Source organism: Talpa occidentalis, unplaced genomic scaffold (genome assembly GCF_014898055.3).
Source record: "Talpa occidentalis isolate TD23 unplaced genomic scaffold, MPIMG_talOcc4v2.1 talOcc4.17, whole genome shotgun sequence".
Taxonomy (NCBI): domain Eukaryota; kingdom Metazoa; phylum Chordata; class Mammalia; order Eulipotyphla; family Talpidae; genus Talpa; species Talpa occidentalis.
In genome coordinates this window covers 20,867,121-20,890,800 of record NW_023601754.1, presented here as the reverse complement: position 1 = coordinate 20,890,800, position 23,680 = coordinate 20,867,121, and the positions used below count along the sequence as shown (strand labels likewise).

The 23,680-nt window shown below is 41.0% G+C and overlaps 1 protein-coding gene across 1 annotated transcript in view; it reads left to right on the top strand.

Annotated features, from left to right (window-relative positions):
* Positions 1-23,680, top strand: part of HEATR3 (HEAT repeat containing 3) — a 40,972-nt gene that overhangs the window by 11,149 nt on the left and 6,143 nt on the right. Inside the window, exons 8-13 of the mRNA XM_037516291.2 lie at positions 4,097-4,187; positions 4,295-4,452; positions 4,720-4,802; positions 5,596-5,732; positions 19,077-19,165; positions 22,825-22,968. Coding sequence (XP_037372188.1) covers positions 4,097-4,187; positions 4,295-4,452; positions 4,720-4,802; positions 5,596-5,732; positions 19,077-19,165; positions 22,825-22,968 — 702 coding nt within the window. The remainder of the gene's footprint in view (positions 1-4,096; positions 4,188-4,294; positions 4,453-4,719; positions 4,803-5,595; positions 5,733-19,076; positions 19,166-22,824; positions 22,969-23,680) is intronic.

The following is a 23,680-nucleotide window of genomic DNA, read 5'->3' as shown; positions in this document are numbered from 1 at the left end:
GTCAGATGGATGCTTTCAAACATGGATTAATGCAGAGATTTTTTTCCCCAAGGGTATCCTAAGCTTTGTAGAAAAATATTATGGCAAAGTTAATTATAAATTATATTTCAGTAAAAATCAGCTTTGGTTTCCCATGGACTCTTATTATATAACATTAGAAATCTGAAGCAGGGGAAAATCTGTCTAAAATGAAATCTTTATATACAAAAGAAGTCAAGAAGACAGGCTATAGGAATATTTTTGCAACAATCTAGAAATTTGTGGTCAGCCTCCTAACTCTGCATCTCCCCACTTCACTTAGCCTCAGTCTCCCAGACTGCCTTCAAAGGAATTTTTCACTTGCCTTAGATTGTCCCTTGCTTTCTTGTCTCTTTTATTTTAGTATTTAGCCATACCAAAATAGCAAGCCAAATCTTTATTTGCCCACTGCTGCTGAGCAGAGGAGGTTGGGTGATTGTGAGAATTGGTGATTTATAGTTTTCACAGACTGGGACATTGCAGCATACTTGTGTTAGTGGGCCTGATGTTGGGGAGAGCGTCTTGGTTGCAGGAAACTTCTCAACTGAGCCAGTCACAGAGATAGAACCATACATTGGGAGAACATTTCCCCTAAGTCAGAGAGCAAATATAAATACTTGTGAAGAAGGGACAAAGGTGTGTGGGCTTTTACTCATTCGGGTGTACATTTTTCATGCTCCTGTTGTGTGCCAGACACTCTGTTAGATGCTGATGTAGAAAGATGATGATTAAGATCCATTTCCTGTCCTCAGGGGTCTCCATCTTGGGAGGACAGACACAGTTATAATTTATTATATTGCCTCATAATGGGACTGGGACTATGCACAGATTTCTAAAGATAAGGCACACCTGATTCTAGAGGAAAGGACATAATACCTGAGCTGTCCTTTAGGATGGAGTTAGAAGCAACGTGGTAAAAGAAGGTTATTAGCATTGTGACCTGGAGGGCCAATAGGGGCTGCCAAAGTCATTCTGAAGGAAGATGATGAAGTCTGAACTGGATGAAGGCTACTAATGTTCTCTCACATTTTCTAAAATTTCAGACATGGCCTGTTCTGACTCATATACAATGACCTGAGTCTTGGAGTTTTGTTAAGTTTGTCTTCAATAAGAGCTCTTTAATGGCATATCCCTGAAAATAAATATTATATACTAATTTCTGGCATCCATGAAATCTTGTAAAACATGGATTGGTGTTTTTTTTTTAAATGATACAATGTGTAGTTAGTATTATTTCCTGCTTCCATGAATAGCTGGTAGATGCAAAGCATCGTATTAAATATTGGAGTGAATACAAAAATGAGAAGACTACCCAGCCCTTAAGTTGCTTACAAAACATGAAGTGGCTTAAACTTATAACAACCACTTTTGGTGCACCTTGAGCATGGACTTGAGCCCTGATCTGCTTCTTGTCTTACTTGTTCATCTGAGTTTGATTTTAATAGAATATAAAACCAGCAAAGCGAGATAGACAAATAGTGGATCTCACTTAGTGTATAGACAGCAGAGTGTGAGCTTCTTCCCCCAAAGGGATGTTTCTCTAAACCCTAGCAGCACTATGTCTTCAGTTGGCACAGTAAGAATGAGTTAGATGCTGTAGGTATACTGTTTTATCACACCACATCCTTGTCAGAACAGAGATGGAATTATAGTGGGGCTGTCAAAGAACTCTGAAGTATCTGACACCTTCACTGGGCACAGAAAGACAGCCCTCATGCCTCACTGCCTTCCTCTCCAGCCTTGCTTCCAACCGGCTCCTGAAGGGAGTGAGTAGAGGTCAAGACCCAGATCTACCTGGGTTAAGATAGAAGGGCCACTGTTTAAAAACTTGATGTTTAACTTATTTTGAGATTTACTTTCTTAAGTATTTAAAACAGAATTTTAGCCCTTAGAAAATGCAGTGTTTACTCCTAACAAAACCTTGCTTTTTAAAATCCATTAACATAACTGAGTAAACTGGACGATTGACATGCGGGTCAGCCAACTGGTGTGTGCCAGGAGGGAGCTGACATGTGCCAGGAATACAAACTTAAAGGCAGTCAGCTCTGACTTTACACTGTTCAGGAGCGCCCTAGGATCAAAATCCTTAATTGCATCAACAGACTGGTGTAGTCACAAATACAAAAAGGAAGCACCCACCCAAATTGTTACTGTTCAACATATGCTAAAGTAGGGTACTCCCTACCCAGCTTCAGTTATCAACTGTCATAGCCTGTTTCATTTTTTTTCTATTTCTCTACCTACTCTCCCCTCTCACTTTCAAATATGTTGAAGCAAATTTCAGATGTCACAACATTTCATTAAGATTGGTTCTTTATGTCAGTTCTATAATGATAAGAAGCAGCGACATGTTCTCAGCAGGGGAGTTACGTAAAGAAGTGGAGTATAATTTCAGAATTCTTCTTACATTTTAAGTGGATAAGAACTCAGCAACAGTGTGTCTTACTTAACCTTGTGTGTACTCTAATGCTTGTTTAGCTAAATCTTATACACAGAGAAAATAAATAGGAATGATTTTTATATGCATTCTTGCCAGCAATATAAAAAGTATCTATATGGAACTGCTGTGTTTCACTTATTAAATCAGCAGTTTGCTGTTTCCCCCCTCCTTTTTTTTTAAAGATTCTAGTTCAAAATTGCACTTAAATTGTTGCATAGGAATGTTGCTGGGAGATTATCAACAAATATGAACATTTTGGAAAGGAAAATGGGACTGTGTTAACAGGATCTGTAGTTTTTTGTTTTTTAAAGATTTATTTATTTATTTATACAAGCACTGGGTACAGTCAGAAGTGTGGGAGGGTGAGAGAATTCACCAGAGCCAGAGCGGGGAGCAGAGCAGGCAGAAGAACCGAAGTACACTGCTGAGGGGAGCAGCGGGCGGCAGGAGAGGTCTGCGCGCCATGTAGTTTTTTTTTTAAAGATTTATTTATGCATACAAGAACTGGGGTACAGGCCAAAGGTATGGGGAGTGAGGGGGGATTCACCAGAAATAGAGTGGAGAGCAGAACAGGCAGACTGAAATACACTGCTGAGGGGAGCAGTGGGCGAGATAGGAGCATTTTGCTGTGCCATGTGGGTAGCTCCCTGGCTGGCTGGGGATTGAACTCATGCTGTAGAAGCTGCGGATAGATTCATGGTGCTGTGCTTAACCCCTTGTGCCACCAGGGAGGCCCTTGTAGATGTGATTTTAACCTTCCAACCAAGTAAATCTGAGGAAATAACATACTCAGGTAATCTGAAATATTCCATACTAGTGAAATGCTTTACAAATTATAGGGCATCCATTTAATGGAATATTATAGAGCTATTGAAAAGACAATAAGGAAACTTGAAATTGGAAAACATTTAAATAATATGGTTTTTTTGGGCTTATGTGCTATTTTGGAATATCATTGCAGCTTTTTCACTCTCATAGGTGATTTGAGAATAAAGGTCATATGAATTTATACTCCTCACTTTAAGAATGTTAATTAAAAAGTTAAGCTCATGTTAACATATTTCCAAAAAAAAAATCCCCTATTTTTTCAGTCTGAAAGAAATGCTTTATTTTCATCTTCAAAGAAAGCTAGGAAGTGAGACTATCTGCTCCTTTGCCAAGCTCTGTTGGTCAAATAAGTGCTTGTTAGTATTTCTTGTTAAAGCAGTCTTTTCCAAGAAGAGGTCCAAATATCAAAAAAGCAGATTTGTTGTGTATGAGTGCTCGGTGTCTGAAATGAACTCTTGTAATCTTAGTATTCAGAGCTATTTCTTAACACATCAGATTAAATTTCAGGGTGAATTCAGTTCAGAATTCCTGCATATTTATCTGTTCCCTTCAGTTAACTTAGCAACACTTGAAGAATAACCACCAGAGAGATGGAAACCCAGTTAACAGTGGCAGGCTCCACTGTGCCAAGTGGAATCATAATGCTTGTTTGTACTTCTAGCATTTTTTAGCTTTTCTGCTACCCACCCCAACCCCCATGTACTCTATTCCAAGTGCAAAAATCATCTAGTAGCTTTTTACTAAGCAAATTTATGCAAGAATATTTTCTTAAACATTGAGAGTTGGTTGTTTGCTTTTTGCTTTTTTTAGCCTACTGACAAGGAACTGAGAGAGACCATGGCATTGCTGACAGCTCAACAGACTGCTCTGGAAATTATTGTCAATATGTGCTGCAGTGAAGGTTTGTTACCAGTTTGCATTTACACATTCTCCCCCTACGCTGAGAGGGCAGCTTCCATGAGGATTTGCTTTAATGTTCCAGTTATGTGTGGTTTGCACTCTTCCCAGAGCCCTCCGATGATGAATGGGAAGAGCTTTCCAGCAGTGACGAAAGTGATGCATTTATGGAGAATTCCTTCAATGAGTGTGGGGGGCAGCTGCTGTCTCCCCTCTGCCTCTCCCATGAGATTCACACTGCTCTCACCAGTTACCTCATCCCAAAGAAGGTAATCTGCTTTCATTCTACACTCGGTGTGGAGCATGGGAAAGGCTTAAATCTATTCATTCTTAATGAAAAGAAGTAAACTCACACTTCCGGCTTGTAGGTAATTGGTAAGATCTTGGAAACAACAGAATAAATAGTGCTGGAAGTAGACTGACAGTTTCTTTATTAAGCCTAATCATTTTACTGAGAAGTAGTGTGTTGGGATTTTGTAAAGGGTATAAAATGACTCTACTCTTTAACTTAGGCTTTACTGCCTTTCAAAATCTAGATTTTTGAGAAAACTGCCTTTCCAAACAGCACTGCAGTCGACATATGTTCTAAGAATCCCATGTGGAAACCTTTGATTAGAAAGTAAGTACTTTTCTGTTTTCCAAAACGTTTGTTATTATGTTATTATATGAAATGATATATGCTATGCACAGTTGTCCCAACCTGGAAACAATCTCCATCAGTAGCAAAGTGAATACATAAATGTTGGCATAATCATATTGTAGAACACATACAGCAATAAAAAGGATCTGAATTAAAACGACTCACAATATGCATGAAACTTACAACATCAAACCAAAAAAGGGGGCACAAAAGAATATGCACACAGTGATTCAGTTTTTACAAAGTTCCACAACAACAACACTGAACAGTATTGCTTAGGGATGCCTTCAGGGTGGCAAGCCTCCTGAGGAAAGCCGGGACAGGTTAGCCCTAAGGATAGCCCTAAGGTTAGCCCTTAGGTTAGCCCTAAGGATAGCGGTAACCTTAGGAGTTGGCGTGACAGACCAAGGTGCTCGCAGTGTTTATATCTTATCTCAGTTCACTGGGTGTTTTCTTTTAAACTCTGTATATGCATTGAGCACTTTACTGTATGCATATCATATTTCACAATTAAAAATCATTTTAAAGATGCCATGCGTAGAAGTTTTTCTGGTCAGATTGTTATGACTCATACATGGGATGTGTCTTGGAGGCACTGCTTGAGTTGGTAGATGCACAATTTGCCGTAAGATTCTGTGCTGACTGCCACAAACCTTCTTCTGTTTATGGATAGATATTCCCAGTCAGAATCTGAAGCTTAGGTTAAAAGTTAATACTGAATGCTCTCATGTAACTCTCAGAGAAACACAGAATTCCTTCACTTCCTTTCCAGAATGAACACCATACAATGTAGAGCTCTGGTATGTCTCCAGAGTCTTGTGTCCCTCCTGGATGTGGACCATCTGGGAGGAGCTCCAGCCCTTCAGACGCTTGCACAGCATCTGTCAGAACTGCTCTTTTCTCAGCCAGGTAAATATTTGGGCTTTATTGTCAAAGACTCAGAGCAAAATTTTGAAGGGGCAGAACTGGGCTTTGTAATTGTACACTGTTTATCCTCCAACCTGAAGACACCTTTTCCAAACACCAACAGCCATACAGCCATATTTTTATTTTTTTTTTAAAGATTTAATTATTTATGCATACAAGAACTGGAGTACAGGTCAGAGGTGTGGGGATGAGAGGATTCACCAGAGACAGAGTGGGTAGCAGAACAGGCAGAGACTGACTGAAATATACTGCTGAGCAGTGGGCGAGACAGGAGAGGTTTGCTGTGCCATGTGAGTTACCTCCCTGGCTGGGGATTGAACTTGTGCTACAGTAGCTGCGATTGCTTCATAGTGCTGATGGTTAACCCGTTGCACCACCAGGAAGGCCCCAGCCATGTTTGTAGTTGCCAGCAGTATGGAGTCAAAACAGGTTATATCAGCAGGTCTATGGTTATATATTTCTTAAAATTGTTTGTATCCAGTTATATCAGGCCTACTAAGGCTGAATCACAAGTAACAGATTTCTTTTTCTTAATGGAAAGCCATTTCAGTCAGGTTTGATTGAATAATACATATATGTGTTGCAGGAGCTAAAAGTTATTCAAGGGCATAAAGTGGAAAATTCAAACACCTTTGTGTAGTAGGAGCTTACAAGTCTATGAGTGGATTAATTTCATTTGCACACAAAAACCTAGAGAGATACAGCACATGTTCACCTAGGTATACGACATCTAATGTGTGCTCCTCTGGTAGATTTTCACAGTTCATTGTAGGAGAATGTCATGTAAGTTGGCTGCATTAAACTATAAAGAGTGACTGAGAGAGAGAAAAAAGTATAAAGGAAAATTCCCATTACCCAGCGTGAATGTCTGGAGTAGGCTAAGATCAGAGATAAAAATCTGCTGCACTCTCTGCTGCTCAGCTTCAGAATGTCTTTTAGGAGTAAATTGAAGATACGTAGTTGCTTTCTGCACTAATTTTAGAATCTTACCACCAGATAAGATAAAACTCAACTGTATTACATCCAGTATATTTTCATATATTTCATTGTAAACTGTTTCACATGTCCCTATCTCAAACACAACATTAAGTCCAGGAACTGATCATTTAAAAGATCAAAATACCAAGTTTCTGTATAAATATTCATTCAAGAGTTGATCACTAGTTCTTTTTCCTTAATCAGATTGGGGAAGAGGGTTCCCAGTTCTTTAGATAGACCTCTATTTTTGAACTCCTCAAGCTCATAAGTGTTTAATTTTTTTTTTAAGATTTATTTATTTATTTATACAAGCACTGAGTACAGTCAGAAGCGCAGGAGGGTGAGAGAACTCACCAGAGCCAGAGCGGGGAGCAGAGCAGGCAGAAGGACCAAAGCACACTGCTGAGGGGAGCAGTGGGCAGCAGGAGAGGTCTGCGCGTCATGTAGGACCCTCCTCCAGTGGCTGGGGAGCAGCCGGGGATCGAACCGGCGCTGCAGAGGCTGTGGGCAGCCTCGCAACCCAGTGCTCAACCGCTGCGCCACTGGGGAGGCCCCATAAGTGTTTAATTTTTAATTAAAAATGCCAGAGTGATTTTTTTTAATGTAGCAAATAAGTGTTCAGAAACATGTACTGTGTGATATACAGATAATAACTGGTTTCCTCTTCCAACTTTCTTATGCACTGGAAGAGATCTGGTTGGTGTGGAGAAGAGGGTTTTTATTTGACTTGTGCTGGGATTCCTACTCCTGTCAGCATTGTAGGGTGGAGCGGTGGTGGGCTGCTCTTACTCTTACTCACTAACAGCCATTCTGTGGCTCCCTGCAAGGTCAAATAGGGAAGTCCACAGCCAGGGCCCCAGATGATCAGGACCCACACAGTTCTCTTACTGCTTCCAGGCCCTGCCTAATCTGAGGGAACTCCAACTGCCTTAGTTTACAAAGCTGTCATCTCTAGCCTCCAATCTGTTTCTCAGTGAGAGTTCAATCAGGGTACCACAAACCCCACTCCCAAATAACACGAAAAAATTCATTTCACTTGAAATAAATGCACATATTCTGTTCGTCTGCTATACAGAAAACACTTGAATCTGTGTCTTCCAGTTGAGCTGGCTTTTTGTGGTCACTGATGCTTGCACATTGGTTATCAGGAAAGGCATAGGAAAAGCATACCAAGCTGAGCCTTGGAGAAACTATACAAAATTTCTCAATTGGGGGAAAATATAATTAGATACTTTTATTTTAAATACATTTTTTCTTATGACTAGTCTTCACATAGTCATTTCTTACCAGAATGAAATTTTAGTTTAAGGATAATCATATATTTGGAGATGATATTCTGACATAGTCCTTCTTAATATTTGGGATTTATCAAGTAATTAAAGCCTCCAGGGGGCCTCCCTGGTGGCGCAGGGGGTTAATAAGCACAACACTGTGAAGCTATTCACAGCCTCTGCAGCATGAGTTCGATCCCTGGCCGACCAGGGAGCATCTACATGATGCAGCAGACCTCTCCTGTGTCTCCTGCTGCTCCCCTTAGCAGTGTATTTCAGTCAGTCTGCCTTTTCTATTCCCCACTCTGTCTCTGGTAAATCCTCTCACCCCCTGCACCTTTGGCCTGTACCCCAGTTTTTTGGGTTTTTTTTTTTTAAGATTTTTAAAAATTTTTATACAAGAGCTGGGGTACAGGCCAGATGCACAGGAGGGTGAGAGAATTCACCAGAGACAGAGCAGGGAACAGAACAGGCGGATGACAGAAATACATTGCTGAGGGGAGCAGCGGGCGAGACAGGAGAGGTCTGCTGCGCCATGTGGAATTCTTGCCAGCCAGTGGGGATCAAACCCGCACTGCAGAGGCTGCAGACAGCTTCACAGAGCGGTGCTCAACCTGCTGCACCACCGGGGAGACCCTGTACCCCAGTTCTTATATGCATAAATAAATCTTAAAAAAAATAAAGCCTCTAGGATCTATACAGATAGTGTGAACTGTATTAGAGAATTTGATGGGGAGGATAGGGCCAGATTTCTCTGTTTTCCTAGTACCACGTTTAAGTTAAATGTATAAGGTTCATATGCTCAGATGTGTTTTCATTTTAATACTAAAATACAGTTCTGAGAAGTTATAAAATGTGTGATACATACTTATATTATGTTTGTGGCTAATGTAAGAGATAAGAGGAGTTTTAAGTAGAATCTGGTCTTTGCATTCAAACATTAATATCTCTGTCTCATTAAAAACTATCGATTTTTATAAAACTTTTTTTTTTTAAATAATAAATTTTATTTTTATATTCCCCCATACAATTGCAAACGCCCCATTCTGACCCCAATCCTTCCCCTCCCGCCCCCCACCCCCCAAAAAGTGTCTCTTGTTCATAGGTTTTTTGTTGATTTTGATTTTCACTTTCTTATAGTTATTCATTTTCCTGGTCCCTTATTTAAGTTTTCTAGATTCCTGCTATGAGTGAGACCATCCGGTATTTTTCTTTTTCTTTTTGGCTTATTTCGCTGAGCATGATCCCTTCCAGCGCCATCCATGTTGCTGCAAATTGCATGTGTTTATCTTTTTTGAATGCTGAGTAATATTCCATGGTTATATGTACCACATCTTCTTGATCCAGTCATCTATTTTTGGGCATTTGGGTTGTTTCCAAAGCTTAGCTATTGTAAACAGTGCTGCTATAAACATAGGGGTGCAGGTGTTCTTTGGAATTGATGTTTCTGTGTCCTTTGGGTAAATACCTAGGAGTGGAATTACTGGATCATATGGAAGCTCTATGTTTAGTAGGTCCAGAAATCTCCACACAGCTTTCCACAGTGGTTGGACCAGTTTGCACTCCCACCAACAGTGCAGAAGAGTTCCTTTTTCTCCACACCCTCGCCAACATTTGTTGTTGCTAGTTTTTTTAATATGTGCCATTCTCACTGTGTGTGTAGATGGTATCTCATGGTAGTTTTGATTTGCATTTCCCTGATGACAAGTGATGTTGAACATTTTTCATATGCCTGTTGGCCATTTGCAATTCTCTTCAGAGAAGTTTCTTTTTAGCTCTTCTGCCCATTTTTTGACTGGATTATTTTCTTTGTTGTTGTTGAGTCTCATCAGCTCTTTGCAGATTTTTGTGATCAGTCCTTTATCATTAGTGTTGGGTGAAAAAATGTTCTCCCAGTTGGTGGGGTTTCTCTTTGTTTTTGTTATTGTCTCTTTTGCTGTGCAGAAGCTCTTTAATTTGATGTAGTCCCAGCTGTTTATCTTCGCCTTCACTATCACTGCTTTGGGTGATGTGTCTGTAAAGATGTCTTTGATGTGCAAATCACGTAGTGTTTCGCCTATATTTCCTTCTATATATTTTATGGTTTCAGGTCTTATGTCTAATTCTTTAATCCATTTTGAGTTGATTTTTGTGTATGGTGTGAGGTAGTGGTCAAGCTTCATTCTTTTGCATGTAGCGACCCAGTTTTCCCAGCACCATTTATTGAACAAACTTTCTTTGCTCCAATGCATAGTCTTTGCTCCTTTGTCAAAGATTAGTTGACCATAAATCTGTGGGTTTATTTCTGGATTTTCTATTCTATTCCATTGGTCTGTATGTCTGTTCTTGTTCCAATACCATGCAGTTTTGATGATTATGGCTTTGTAGTAAGTTTGAAGTCTGGGAGTGTGATGCCTCCATTCCCTTCTTTTTTTTTCAGGAGAGCTTTGGCTATTCGGGGTTTTTTGTGATTCCATATGAATTTCATCAATAATTGTTCTATTTCTTTGAAGAATGAAATTGAAATTTTGATTGGAATAGCATTGAATCTGTATATTGCTTTCGAAGGATGGCCATTTTAATAATGTTTATTCTTCCAATCCATGAGCAGGGATATCTCTCCATTTCTTTGTGTCTTCTTCTATTTCTTTAACAGTGTTTTATAGTTTTCTTTGTATAGGTCCTTTACCTCTTTTGTTAGATTTATTCCCAAATATTTGATTTTTTTTGTTTCAATAACGAAAGGGATGGTTTTTTTGATTTCTTCTTCTTCAGATTTATTGTTTGTGTATAGGAAGGCTACTGACTTTTGCGTGTTGATTTTGTATCCTGCCACTTTACTGAAACTGATTGATGAGTTGAATTAGCTTTCTGTGGAGTTTGGGGTTCTCTATGTATAATATCATATCGTCTGCAAATAGTGATAGTTTGACTTCTTCTTTTCCTATTTGGATTCCTTGGATGTCTTTCTCTTGTCTTATTGCCTGGCTAGACTTCCAGTATTATATTGAAAAGCAGTGGTGAGAGTGGACATCCTTGTCTTGTTCCAGATCTTAATGGAATTGCTTTCAGCTTTTCACCATTGACAATGATACTGGCTGTTAGCTTGTCATAGATGGCCTTTATGATGTTAAGGTATGTTCCTTGTATCCCAAGAATTTCAAGGCTTTTATCATGAATGGGTGTTGCACTTTGTCAAAAGCTTTCTCAGCATCTATTGATATTATCATATGGTTTTTATATTTCTTTTTGTTGATGTGTTGGATAACGTTGATTGATTTTCGGATGTTAAACCATCCTTGTGTCCCTGGAATGAATCCTACTTGGTCGTGGTGAATTATCTTATGGATACATTGTTGGATTCTGATAGCTAAAATTTTATTGAGGATTTTTGCATCAGTGTTCATTAGGGAGATTGGCCTTTAGTTTTCCTTTTTTGTGTTGTCCTTGTTCGGTTTTGGTATTAGTATAATGTTGGCTTCATAGAACGTGTTTGGTATTGTCCCTTCCTTCTCAATTTTTTGGAAGAGTTTGTGAAGGATAGGCACTAATTCGTCTCTGAATGTTTGGTAGAATTCATTTGTAAATCCATCAGGTCCTGGGCTTTTGTTTTGGGGAGGTTTTTGATTACCATTTCAATTTCGCTAATTGTAATTGGTCTGTTTAGGTGTTCTATTCTTCTTTATCTAGCTTTGGGTGATTGTAGAGTTGTAGGAATTTGTCCATCTCCTCTAGATGTTAACTTGTTTCCATATAACTGTTCATAGTAGTTACTGATTATTCTTTTGATTTCTGCTGTGTCCGTTGTGATTTCTCCTCTTTCATTGATGATCCTGTTTATTTGTGCTTTCTCCCTTTTTTCCTTTGTGAGCCTGGCTAGGGTTTGTCTATTTTATTGATTTTTTCAAAGAACCAGCTCTTGGTTCATTGATCTTTTGGATTGTTTTTTAGTTTCAATTTCATTTATTTCTGCTTTGGTTTTATTATTCTTTTCTTCTACTGGTTTGGGGTTTTTGTTCTTTTCTAGATCTTTGAGCTTCGAGATTAGGTTGTTTCTATGAGTTCTTTCTTGTTTCTTGATGTGAGCTTCTATTGCTATATATTTTCCTCTTATTACTGCTTTTGCTGCATCCCATACATTTAGGATATTGTGTCCTCCTTGTCGTTCAATTCAAAGAATTTTTTAATTTCTTCTTTGATCTCCTCATTAGTCCAGTGGTCTTCCAGTAGTGTGGTTTTTAATCTCCATGAGGTAGAAAGTTCCTTGCCTTCTTTTTATGGTTTATTTCTAGTTGATGCCTTCATGGTCAGAAAAGATGGTTGATATGATTTCAATCTTGGTGTATCTGTTGATGTTTGTCTTGTGCCCCAGTATGTGATCAATCCTGGAGAATGATCCGTGTGCGCTTGAGAAAAATGTGTACTCCGTTTTTTTGGGGTTTAGTGTTCTATAGATGTCTGTTAAGCCCAATTGCTCTAGGTCCTTATTTAGAGCTTTGGTTTCTTTACTTATTTTTTGTCTTGTTGATCTATCCATTGTTGATAGTGGTGTGTTGAAGTCTCCCACTACATATGTGTTTTCTCTGATGTCTGTTTTCAGAGAGGACAACAGTTGTCTGATATATTTTGGTGCTCCTTCGTTTGGTGAATATATGTTAATGAGTGTTATTTCTTCTTGAAGTATTGTCCCCTTGATCATAATGTAGTGACCATTGGGGTCTCTTTTTATCTTTTTGAGTTTGAAATCTGTTTTATCTGATATAAGTATAGCTGTTCCTGCTTTCTTTTTTGGTCCATTTGCTTGTAGGATTGTTTTCCAACCTTTAACTTTGAGCCTATTTTTATCTTTTGTAGCTAAATGTGTTTCCTGGAGACAGCAAAAGGTTGGGTTTTGTTTCTTAATCCAGGCTGCAACTCTGTGTCTTTTTATTGAAGAGTTTAGTCCATTTACATTTAGAGTTAATATTGATATGTTAACATCTGTATTTGCCATTGTGTTTGTCTTTCCTTTGATTTTATTTATTTATTCTTTTAATAACTTTTTTTTTTTTTGGCCTTCTTTTCATTGTTATTCCTCCCTCTGAGGTTCTGGCTTTAGGACTCCTGTAGTATTTTTTGAGTGGGGGTTTAGTTGCAATGAAATTCCGGAGTTTCTGTTTGTCTGGGAAGGTCCATATTCTTTCTTCAAAGAGGAAGGAGAGCTTTGCGGGATAGAGTATTCTTGGGTGGCATCTGTTTTCTTGGAGTCTGTTGACTATGTCCCTCCACTCTCTCCTTGCCCGTAGTGTTTCTTCGGAGAAGTCTGATGTCAGCCTGATTGGCTTTCCTTTGAATGTTATCTGTTTCTTCCCTCTTGCCAGCTTCATTATTTTTTCCTTGTCCTGGATTCTTGGGAGCTTTACTATTATGTGTCTTGCTGTATTTTTCCTTTCATCGTGGAAGTTTGGTGTTCTTCTTGCTTCTTGTATATCAATTTTCAGCTCCTCCTTCACATTTGGGAAGTTCTCTTCAATTATCTCTTTGAATATTTTCTCTGTTCCTACTTCTCTCTCCTCTCCTTCTGGTATTCCTATAACTCTTATATTTCCTTTCCTCATGGAGTCAGATAGTTCCCGAAGTCTTTCTTCATTCTTTTTCCTTCGTACTTCTCTTTCCTTTTCTGTTTTGGTTCTTTTTATTTCTGTGTCTTCAAGATTACTTATTCATTCTTCCATTTCATCAATTCTGCTTTCATTGCTTTTCCCAGAATTCTTTAGTTCTTCCATTAATTCTTTGATCTCCTGCATTTCTTTTACTTCCCTCTTTAGGGACTCAATTTCATTCTTCTGATCGTTGATTATTTTTCCCTTATCATTGTTTTCCTTTATGACTTCTGTCAGTTTTTTAATCACGGCAATTTTAAATTCTCTTTCTGGAAGGCTCAGAAGTTCTTCCAAGTTACTGTCGTTGCAATCTGGGGGCTGGTTTTCTTTTTGTGGTGTGCTTTTTCTCTGGAGAGTTGCTAGGTTGCGTGTGGTTCTTCTCCTCCCTACTGTCTGTTTTCTAATTTGCCGTATGCGTTGGGACACTGTGTTGTTGGGACTGGCCGGCATCTTGGGTGGGCTTCTCTGCTCCCCTCTGGTTCCTCCAGGAGTCATCTGTCAGTTTCAAGCAGTCTTTACTGGAGAAAGGTCCCTGTTCTAAAATGCCGATGTGGGGACACACTCCCCTGTGCGCCTGGTCTGCCCCGGCGGTGGGTTCCTGCTCCCCCTCTGGGCTTGGACTGCAGGCCAGAGGGGGTCTGGCGTGGGCGAACTTCCCCCGCTCACCTCTGGCTCCTGAGGAAGCCTTCTGCAGGTAGTCTTTATTGAAGAAATGTCCCTATTCTATAATGGTGATGTGGGACACACTCCCTGCGCGTCCGGTCTCAGGCACACTCTTCTGCGCGCTTGGTCTGCCCCGGCTGTGAGTGCTCGCTCTCCCTGTGGGCTCAGACTACTTGTTCGGAAGGGGCCCGGAGTGGGCTAACTCCCCAGCTGGCCACTAGCTCCTTCAGGAGCCTGTGCTGGCTTCAAGTCGCTAGGTGGCGCCAGAGATCTCTCCTAGAGCCCTTGGGGAGCTGATTTTCCACCCCGTGGGACAGGGAGCAGAGCGGGGATGGTAGGGTACACCTCAACGGCTTTGGGGTGCTGTGTCTGCCTTGTGCCCCACCGTCGTGGGGAACCCACGCCCCTAATTTCGTGCCCCGGGTCTCAGTTCCAAAGCCCTCAGTTCCAGGACTCGGGCTGTAGCCCAGATCAGTGGCGCGGGAATGGCACCTTTTGAATCCCGCTCCCGTGCCTGGCCGCCTGGTTCCTGCTCACTCAGGGAGGGCCTCCGCGCGTCTCCCCGCAAGCCTAGGTCGCAGGCGCGGGGACCTGGGCAGCTGCGATCCGATCTGGATCCGCATTTGCTTTTCAACCGCACTGCTTTTCAGCGCGATCCGCGCCGCTTTCCGCGCAATCCTGACCACGATCCGCGCCTGCTTTTCCAGCGCGCCGCTTTCCGTGCAGGCTTACCGGGGGGCCCGGGGCTGTGTGCTGGTGCTGGCCTCCTCCTGGGCGGGGTCTCTCTTTAATGGCGCCCGGAGCTCACCTCCGCGGTGGATCCTGCAGGGTTCTCCACAGCTCCCGTTCACGGGGTGTGGTGGCTGCAATAGTTCCTTTCCACTCACAGTCCCGCTTGCTGCGTCCTTTGTTCTTGTGGGTCGTTTTAGTGTGTTGTTTTCCTCCTCTCTGCCGGTCGGAGAGTGCCGCCTCTGTGGGCGGGGGAGGGGAGCAGGGTTCTGCGCTTCCCTCCCTTCTAGTCCTCTTTTATGGCCACTTTCTTCTTCGGGCAGTTTGCTGGAGTTGTCCGTTTATCTTCCGTGTCCCAGTTCTCACTGGGACCTGCCGCTTTTCCTCCCTATTAACTTTTTTTTAATGGGAGATCTTACTCGCAGCGTCTCCTCGCCGCCATGTTGCTCCGCCCCCTCCGATTTTTATAAAACTTTAAGAAATTTTTAACAGCATTGTATTTTCAAATTGGGTCAGTCTGTCATTTGCACCATTACATGCACTCTAAAATCGTGTAGGATTCCCTGTGTTCCAGATTAAGGGAAACAGAAAACTATTTTTCATTATAATTAGAATGATAGCAGTACCCATTCTGACATACTCTATTATTTGATATTTTCTGTAGTCTATAATATTGCAAATCAGTCTGAAAAATTCACCTAAATATAATTTGTTGCTTGAATGAGTGTGGATTGACTGTTTACCTGCATTTAGGCATATTACAAATTCTTAGATACTGTACAACTTTGAAGGGAAAGGCATTTTGAATCACCTTTTGTTTAACTCCTTTTGACGTTTACTTAATTTCTTTGACACATTTGTCAGAAAGGCAGAATAGTTTGAAGTTCCTTTCCTAAATTTGGATTATTGACCAGAAAAGTGAATTAAATAAAAATGGCCCAAATGTTTCCCTAATTTAAGGAAAGTACAAATTATACATAATGTAAAGCTGTCACATAGTTTAGATTAGGGTTTTGAGTCTAAGAAAATGGTTATTTTCCTAAGAATGGAGGACAGGGTAAAACTGAAACTGATATGTGGTCTAGTTGTTTTATTTATTTATTTATGCATATAAGAGCTGGGGTGTCGGCCAGAGGTGCGGGCAGTTGGGGGAGGGGGGATGAAGGGATTCACCAGAAACAGAGTGGGGAGCAGAAGGCAGATTGATTGAAATACACTGCTGAGGGGAGCAGTGGGCAAGACAGGAGAGGTCTGCTGTGCCATAAGAGTTAGCTCTCTGGCTAGGGATCGAACTTGTGCTGAAGTGGCTGCAGATTGCTTCATAGTGTGGAGACTTCATCCTTTGTACCACCAGGGAGGCCCTATTCTAGTTTGTTTTAAGTTAATTGTCTATATAATAACTATTTTATGTGTAGTACATGAACTTGTAGGGTTACATTGATAACTTTAATCAAATATAAACAGAATTTATGTTTCAGAGCTAATATGCTGACTTTTTGAAGTTTAATGTTAAGAACTTTTTGAGTGCCTACCAGACACTACATTTTATGAGCCAGACACTATTACCCCATCTTTCTGATGAGGAAGCTGAATTAAGGAACTTCTTTAAGGTCAATCATTCTTTCAATTTGTATTTACTGAGCACTTAATTTATGCCGCGCTCTGTTCTAAGTTCAAGGAATACAGGCATGAACAAGATGTGCAAGGCCACTGTCGTCATGGAGCTTGCATTCTTGCATAAAGGACTTGATATAATTTCTGCTATGGAGGAAAAAATAAAAGCAGAATGGTGTGAGCTTCTGCCACAGGCAGCTTAGCGTGGGAAGGCCTCTCTGGAGGTAATATATAAGCAAAGACCAACCATGAACTGAGAAGTCATATAATGTTAGAGCAGGATTTCGTCCCTAGTCTGTCTGGTCCTAAAGCCACCTTAGCTTCTGTTCTATGACACTCAGAGGACATACTTTTTATGTAATGAGCACCTGAAAATTAGAGTCAAAAATGTTATAAGCCTTGATTCAGATTCATGCAAAACAGGCTTGCTTTTCTGCAGGCAGCCAAGAGGGGAGCATCAGAATCTTTATGGGGCCCCAGGTATCAGAGGGTAGAAAGCCAATCTATCTATTGCAGTAACAAGTCCCCCCAGAATGTTGTGATTTGAAAAAATAACCATGTGTTACTTGTCATGGTTTCTGTAGGTCAGGGATTTAGACAGGGCACAATGGAGATGGTTTATCTCTACTCCACAGTGTGTGACCCAGTGTTTCTCAACTAGGGGCAGTTTTCCCCGCATGAGATATCTGGGATCATCTCTGTTGTTACAACTTGGGGGTTGCTACTGATATCTAGATGGTGAGGGCTAGGGGTGCTGTTTGTTCAGTATCCCATAGTACACAGGAAACCCCCAAGAACACACAAGAAAGAATCATCTGGTCCAAAATGTCAGTAGTACTAAGGTTAAGAAACCCTGGTCTGGGCCTCCCTGGTGGCGCAAGGGTTTAAGCACCGCACAATGAAGCAATCCACAGCCTCTACAGCATGAGTTCAATCCCCGGCCAGCCTGGGAGAAACCCACATGGCGAGGTAGACCTCTCCTGTCTCATCTGCTGCTCCCGTTAGCATTGTGTTTCGGTCAGTCTGCCTGTTCTGTTCCCCACTCTGTCTTTGGTGAATCCTCCCACCCCCTGCATCTCTGGCCTGTACCCCAGCTCTAGTATGCATAAATAAATAAATCTTTAAAATATATAAACAAACAAATAAATAAAAAAGAAAGAAAGAAAGAAACCCTGGTCTGGCACCTCGTTTAGAAAAGTAGTTGCCGTGCAGGCGGTTGACCGCCACACTGTGAAGCTGTCCACAGCCTCCGCAGTGCGGGTTCGCTCCCAGCCGGCTAGTGAGAACCCCACATGGTGCGGCAGACCTTTCCTGTCTCACCACTGCTCCCGTCAGCAGTATATTTCAGTGGATCTGCCTGTTCTGCTTCCCGCTCTATCTCTGGTGAATCCTCTCACCCTCCTGCACATCTGGCCTGTACCCCGGTTCTTATATAAATAAATAAATCTTAAAAAAAATTTAAAAAAGAAAGAAAAGTAGTAGCCAGAATCATTTGAAGTCTTACTCACTTCCATGTCTGACAGTCACTGCTGGGCCATGGTCTGAACACCCACTTGTGACCACTTCTGTGACCTGGGCTTCTTCATGACATAAACTGGGTTCCCAGAACAAGAGTTGAGAGAGTGGAGAGAGGTGGCAGAAGTCATGTTGCCTTTCATGACCTAGCCTGTTAACTCTGTATGTTCTATATGTGAAGAAGTAAAAAAAATCCCACCCGGATTCAAGGGGAGGGGAAATAGACTCTACACCTTTGTGGGAAGTGACAAGGTTTTGGACAATCATGCAGGACTGGACAGGCAGCAGCTCTTGGCCAGGCAGTGGTTTGGGTTATAGAGGAACACTCTGGTTTGGGGGCAGCTCTACCCTAGGCCTACCCAGCACTGTGCTGGTAAGCAACAAAAAACTAAATTCAGTCTATGAAAGTATCTTGGGGCCTCCCTGGTGGCGCAAGTGGTTGAAACACAGCATTAGGAAGCAATCCACAGCCTCTGCAATGTGATTTCAATCCCTGGCCGGCCAGGGAGCAACCCACATGGCAAAGCAGACCTCTCCTGTCTCACCCACTGCTCCCCTCAGCACTGTATTTCAGTCAGTCTGCCTGTTCTGTTCCCCACTCTGTCTCTGGTGAATCTTCTCCCCTCCCCCCATCTCTGGCCTGTACCGCATCTGGGGTCTGTTATGTGCTATGGTGTGAGTCAAATGAAATCCCAGTATTTGGAAGGCAAAGACTGTCTACAGCACCCCTGCTGTTATTTCGGTTGTGGTCATCTTTCAGACTCAAGTATATAGTTCATAGGAGGCTGTTTGACTAGATGTTTTGACTTCACTATCAAAAATTATTTTATTATAACAGCATGTAGTAACATTTAACTTGATTTGTTTTGAGTCGGTGTTCTTTTTCTATAAGATAACTTATCTTGGAAGATCTGTATTTCACTTTTGTGTTTTAGATTTTGCTAAGCATGTTGACTTTCTCGAAGCCATAAGTAGTGCCTTGAGGGCCCTTTTGCAAACAATGGCCTCCAAGAACATTTCTCAGGTAAGATTTTTTTTAATTATGTGAAACTAGCAAAGATTCTGTATTTTTGGTGTTAAAATGTATTACGTAACTACCATTTGAATATTTCTACTACAGGAGTAATATAAAAGTGTTTAAAGTAAAAAGCAAAATCATTTCCTTCTCCCCAATCTGCAGCTCATGCACAGTTTGTAATTTGTTGTTATACTTCCTACTTAACATTTGTGTTGTATTTTCTCTGAATGTTATTTGTCATTTTTCTTAAAGATTTATTTATTTATACCTACAAGAACCCGGGTAGAGGCCAGAGGTGCAGGGGTGAGAGGATTCATCAGAGACAGACTGGGGAACAGAACAGGCAGATAGACTAAAATACACTGCTGAATGGAGCAGTGGACTAGACAGAAGAGGTCTGCCACGCCATGTGGGCAGCTCCCTGGCCAGGGATCGAACTCATCCTGCAGTGGCTGCTGATAGCTTCATAGGTTGCATCTTAATCCCTTGCACCACCAGGGAGGCCCTCATTTGTCATTTTTTTAAAAACATTTTAATACAAAAATTTTCAAGTATGCCCTCCCTACCCTCCACAGTGATCCAGCTGCTCCTCTTATCCAGCTGCTCCTCAAACATTCCTAAAAGCAGAGAGAACAATGTAATGACCCTGCAAGCACCATCACTGAGTGTCAAGTTGTCACCATCTGTCATTCTTGTTTTATTCATCTCCCTTACATTTTTGATTTTGCTTCCTAGAATAGTTTAAAGCAAATCATATTTCACCCACAAATATTTTATCTATGTGCTTCATTTGTGTCTGTGATAGAAAACGATCTTTAAGAAAAACTAACCACAGGGCCTCCCCGGTGGCGCAGCGGTTGAGCGCTGGGCTGCGAAGCTGCCCGCAGCCTCTGCGGCACCGGTTCGATCCCTGGCTGCCGAACGAGGGTCCCACATGGCGCACAGACCTCTCCTGCCGCCCGCTGCTCCCCTCAGCAGTGTACTTCGTCACTCTGCCTGTTCTGCTCCCCGCTCTGGCTCTGGCTCTGGTGAATTCTCTCACCCTCCCACGCTTCTGACTACCCAGTGCTTGTATAAATAAATAAATAAATCTTTAAAAAAAAAGAAAAAGAAAAAAAAAGAAAAACTAACCACAGGGCCATTACCTTAAATCTGCAAATTAATATATATTTCTTATTTACCATTTGCTGTGCTATCTGAGTTCACTTTTGCCTGCTTGTCCCTGAAATGTCTTTTGTAATTGGTCTGTTCAAAGCAGGATCTAAGCAAGATGTACTCATGGCTTCAGTTGATTTATCTTTTAAATTTTTAACAGCTTTAATGAGAGTTAATTCATATTTTATACAATGTGTATATGTATTTCAATGTTTTTGAGTATATTTAGATTCTTAAATCTCCACCTGCCACCTTTTCTCAGCCTGTCTTTTCATGGAGGAAGCCAGCACTTGTCCTGTAGCACTGGCCCCGCTCTCAGATCTTGCTGCTTTATAGCCATGTGGATAGCCATGTGTCCCGCTAGCTCCCAGGTTTCTTATAAACAGGAGCTAGGACTAGAGCCTTAATTAGATTTAGGTTCAGACTTTTTTGGCAAGAATAATTCATAGTGCTGCATACATTCCCTCTTTAAATTTAGCAGACCATGTAAATAGTGATGTGAAGGTTTATCAGCACCTTCATTGAATGATCGTAGCAACCAGTGATGATTGTTGTCCAGATCCATTATTCCTTTAGAGGTTGTAAAATGTTGGTATCCTAATTTTGACAGTCCTCCTTTTAAAGCCATAATTCTTTTATAAATAAGGTCTTCTGTCTCATCAGTTATTTGGCAACTCTAAAATAAAGTTTATGCCAAAAAAGATAGAATAAGTGTAGTAGTACTCCCCACAGCCCTTTTTTCCACCCAGCAATCCATGTTTTAACTGGTTCTCTAGATGATGTCATACACACTCAAATTTGAGAACCACTGTTCTAAACCATCCTCACTCATTTCTTTCTAAAATCCTCTAGTTTTGATTAACATACCACTAGACTCACTACCCATTTCTCTTAGTTACAATCATTTACCATCCCCTGGGGCACCCGTCATTCCTTGAAGATGCCGCTGGTGGGCTCTGTTACTGTTCACGAGTTCTGCGCAGTTCTCAATGATCTCCGTATCCACTGGGTGCTCTTCCCAGTAACCTGACTTTGCAGTGCTTGGGCCTCCTTCTTGCCAGTGGTCTTGTCTTCCTTTCTGCTTTCATCCCCCAAGGCTACATCTCTAGAGTAATGCATCTCAGACTTTACCCTGTTCTAGAGTTTAATGGGAAGGTCTCTGATGTTTTACTACTAAACATAGTATTATGCTGTTGGCATCGAATATGTACTCTGTACTTGAAAAAAATTTCTTTGTATATAAATTTTTTTTTCAAAAACATAACTTTTGATCCTCAGTTTATATGAACTAGCAATGGTAATTCTGTCTGGCCTGCCATATGTCTGTTGAGAGAATCAGAAAACCCTATACCTAGGTAGGTCCTATAGGAATAGAAAGTATTTTTATTGGTTTTCCTTGGTGTTCAGGTAGTTGCTTACTGGGTCAGTTTAAAGAAAATTACTCAAAGTTCATGGACTAATGGCAATCATATCTACTAAGATGATAAGTTCTCAGGCTGCTGGGTGTTCGGCATAAGCATAGAATTTTAGATTTAGAAGGACCCTAGTCTCTAGTATTTTATAAGGAGAGGAAACCAAGAATTAGATTTGCGGAGGAACACCACCAAGACTAGGACGGCTGTGTCCTGCTTCCCTGTCTGTCCTTCACCTTGTAGGTGTGTGCGCTTAGGCTCCTCACACTTGTGAGCCGCATGGCAGTAGCACGGTACACCTCTGTGTGCACGGAGCCTGTCCTAGCTATGACAGGCCTTAGTGCTGTGGGATTTTTGCATTAGGATGTTTTCTGAGAAACCTCGGCGTATTCGCTGTCACCTTCAGGTCAGAACTAATTCAAATGATTCAGACATGAGTTTGATGGTTTAGAACTCTTAAGTATTTTTATATATAATAGAAGCTGCCATTTAGTGAGTGCTTTATACGCTTTATTTAACCTCATAGCCTCTCTGCGTGATGGGTACTCTTATTGTCCCTGTATTACTGATGGGGAAATGGAAAGCCCAGTAGAATTGAGCTACTAGTGATGCATTGCCAGGTGGTAAGCAGTGGAACTGGGATTTGAACCCAGGAAATCAGACTCTTAGTCACTTCACTGTGTGCTTCTCACGGAGATAAACTACCTTGTATATATACTCCGCCAATTTTTATTAAAGTTACATGATTCCTATGTATATTTTAACATGTCTTTTCTGGTCAATGTTGGAAATAAGTTAGAATACCCCTAGTGTGTGTTTTTCTGAATTTAAGTTCTCTTCAAATGGAATTAAGAGGAACTGAAGCCCCTTTTATAGGCTTAGAGTTATGATTGAATAATAACAGTGACACAAACAGGCCTCGCTTTGGTTCAAGTTACCCCTGTACTTGGGAGTGATTAGATCATGTAATGATTTCTCTGCTAAGACCTTATTTCACTCTGAGACTCACACAGCCTGTGGAGGAGGTGCCTGTCAGTATTGTTTCCCACGCTGTTGAATTGGCTCAGCTTAACACTATGCTCTCTTCTCTCCCCACAGTGCATGACTCCCGACCAGCTGATGTCGTTATGCAAAGCGGGCATTTATAGTAGTAATATTGGGGTTAGAGTAAACGTAGTTAGTATTTTAGGAATCACTGGCAGTGTCCTAGCCAAAGAAGATGGTACGCTTGAAACTCTTAAGGTAAAACAATATGCTTCCAACCTAAAATGTTTAACTAGAAGTGGGGAAGGGTTTAAAAAAAAGTGGGCTTTAGAAAAAAAAAAAATTCTGTGGCCACCATGAAAGGAACTCAGCCTAAGATACAGTATTGAAATGTACCTTTTAACTTTCACTGTGTATAGATAGGTGCTTGAAACTTCAGTCATTTTGTCATTTAGCTTTCTTTAATCTGGAGATACTTTTTAAAAAATACATTTCTATTCAGTGAAAGACCAAGTTCAGAATTGTTAAAGCTGCCTTTGCTTTTGCTATTAAATAAAATGTGTGCCTATCATATTCTACTTATGAAGGAACAATATACCTGGTTTCCTTAGTACACCAGGCAAGAGCTCGTTCTTAACAAGACCACACTGTCCATTCTGATACCTCTCCATCGATTTTAAGCAGCAGCCCTGGGTACCAGTACACTAGAAACTCACTCGATTTGCTTCCCATCAGCACAGTTGCTCACGAACTGCATTGCTAGCAATACAGCATCACTAGGTAACTAAGAGAATAAGAGTAAAATTACTCTTTGTTGTGCCAATAATAATTGCTGAATGTTGATTATTGACTAGTGGGTAATGAATCTATTATAAATTACTTCTTAACTTGCTAAAGGCAGCCGCTGTCAGCCATGTCTTTAGTGTCATTCCAGGAGTTCTTGATATATAGGAATGTAAGTGAGAGGGAT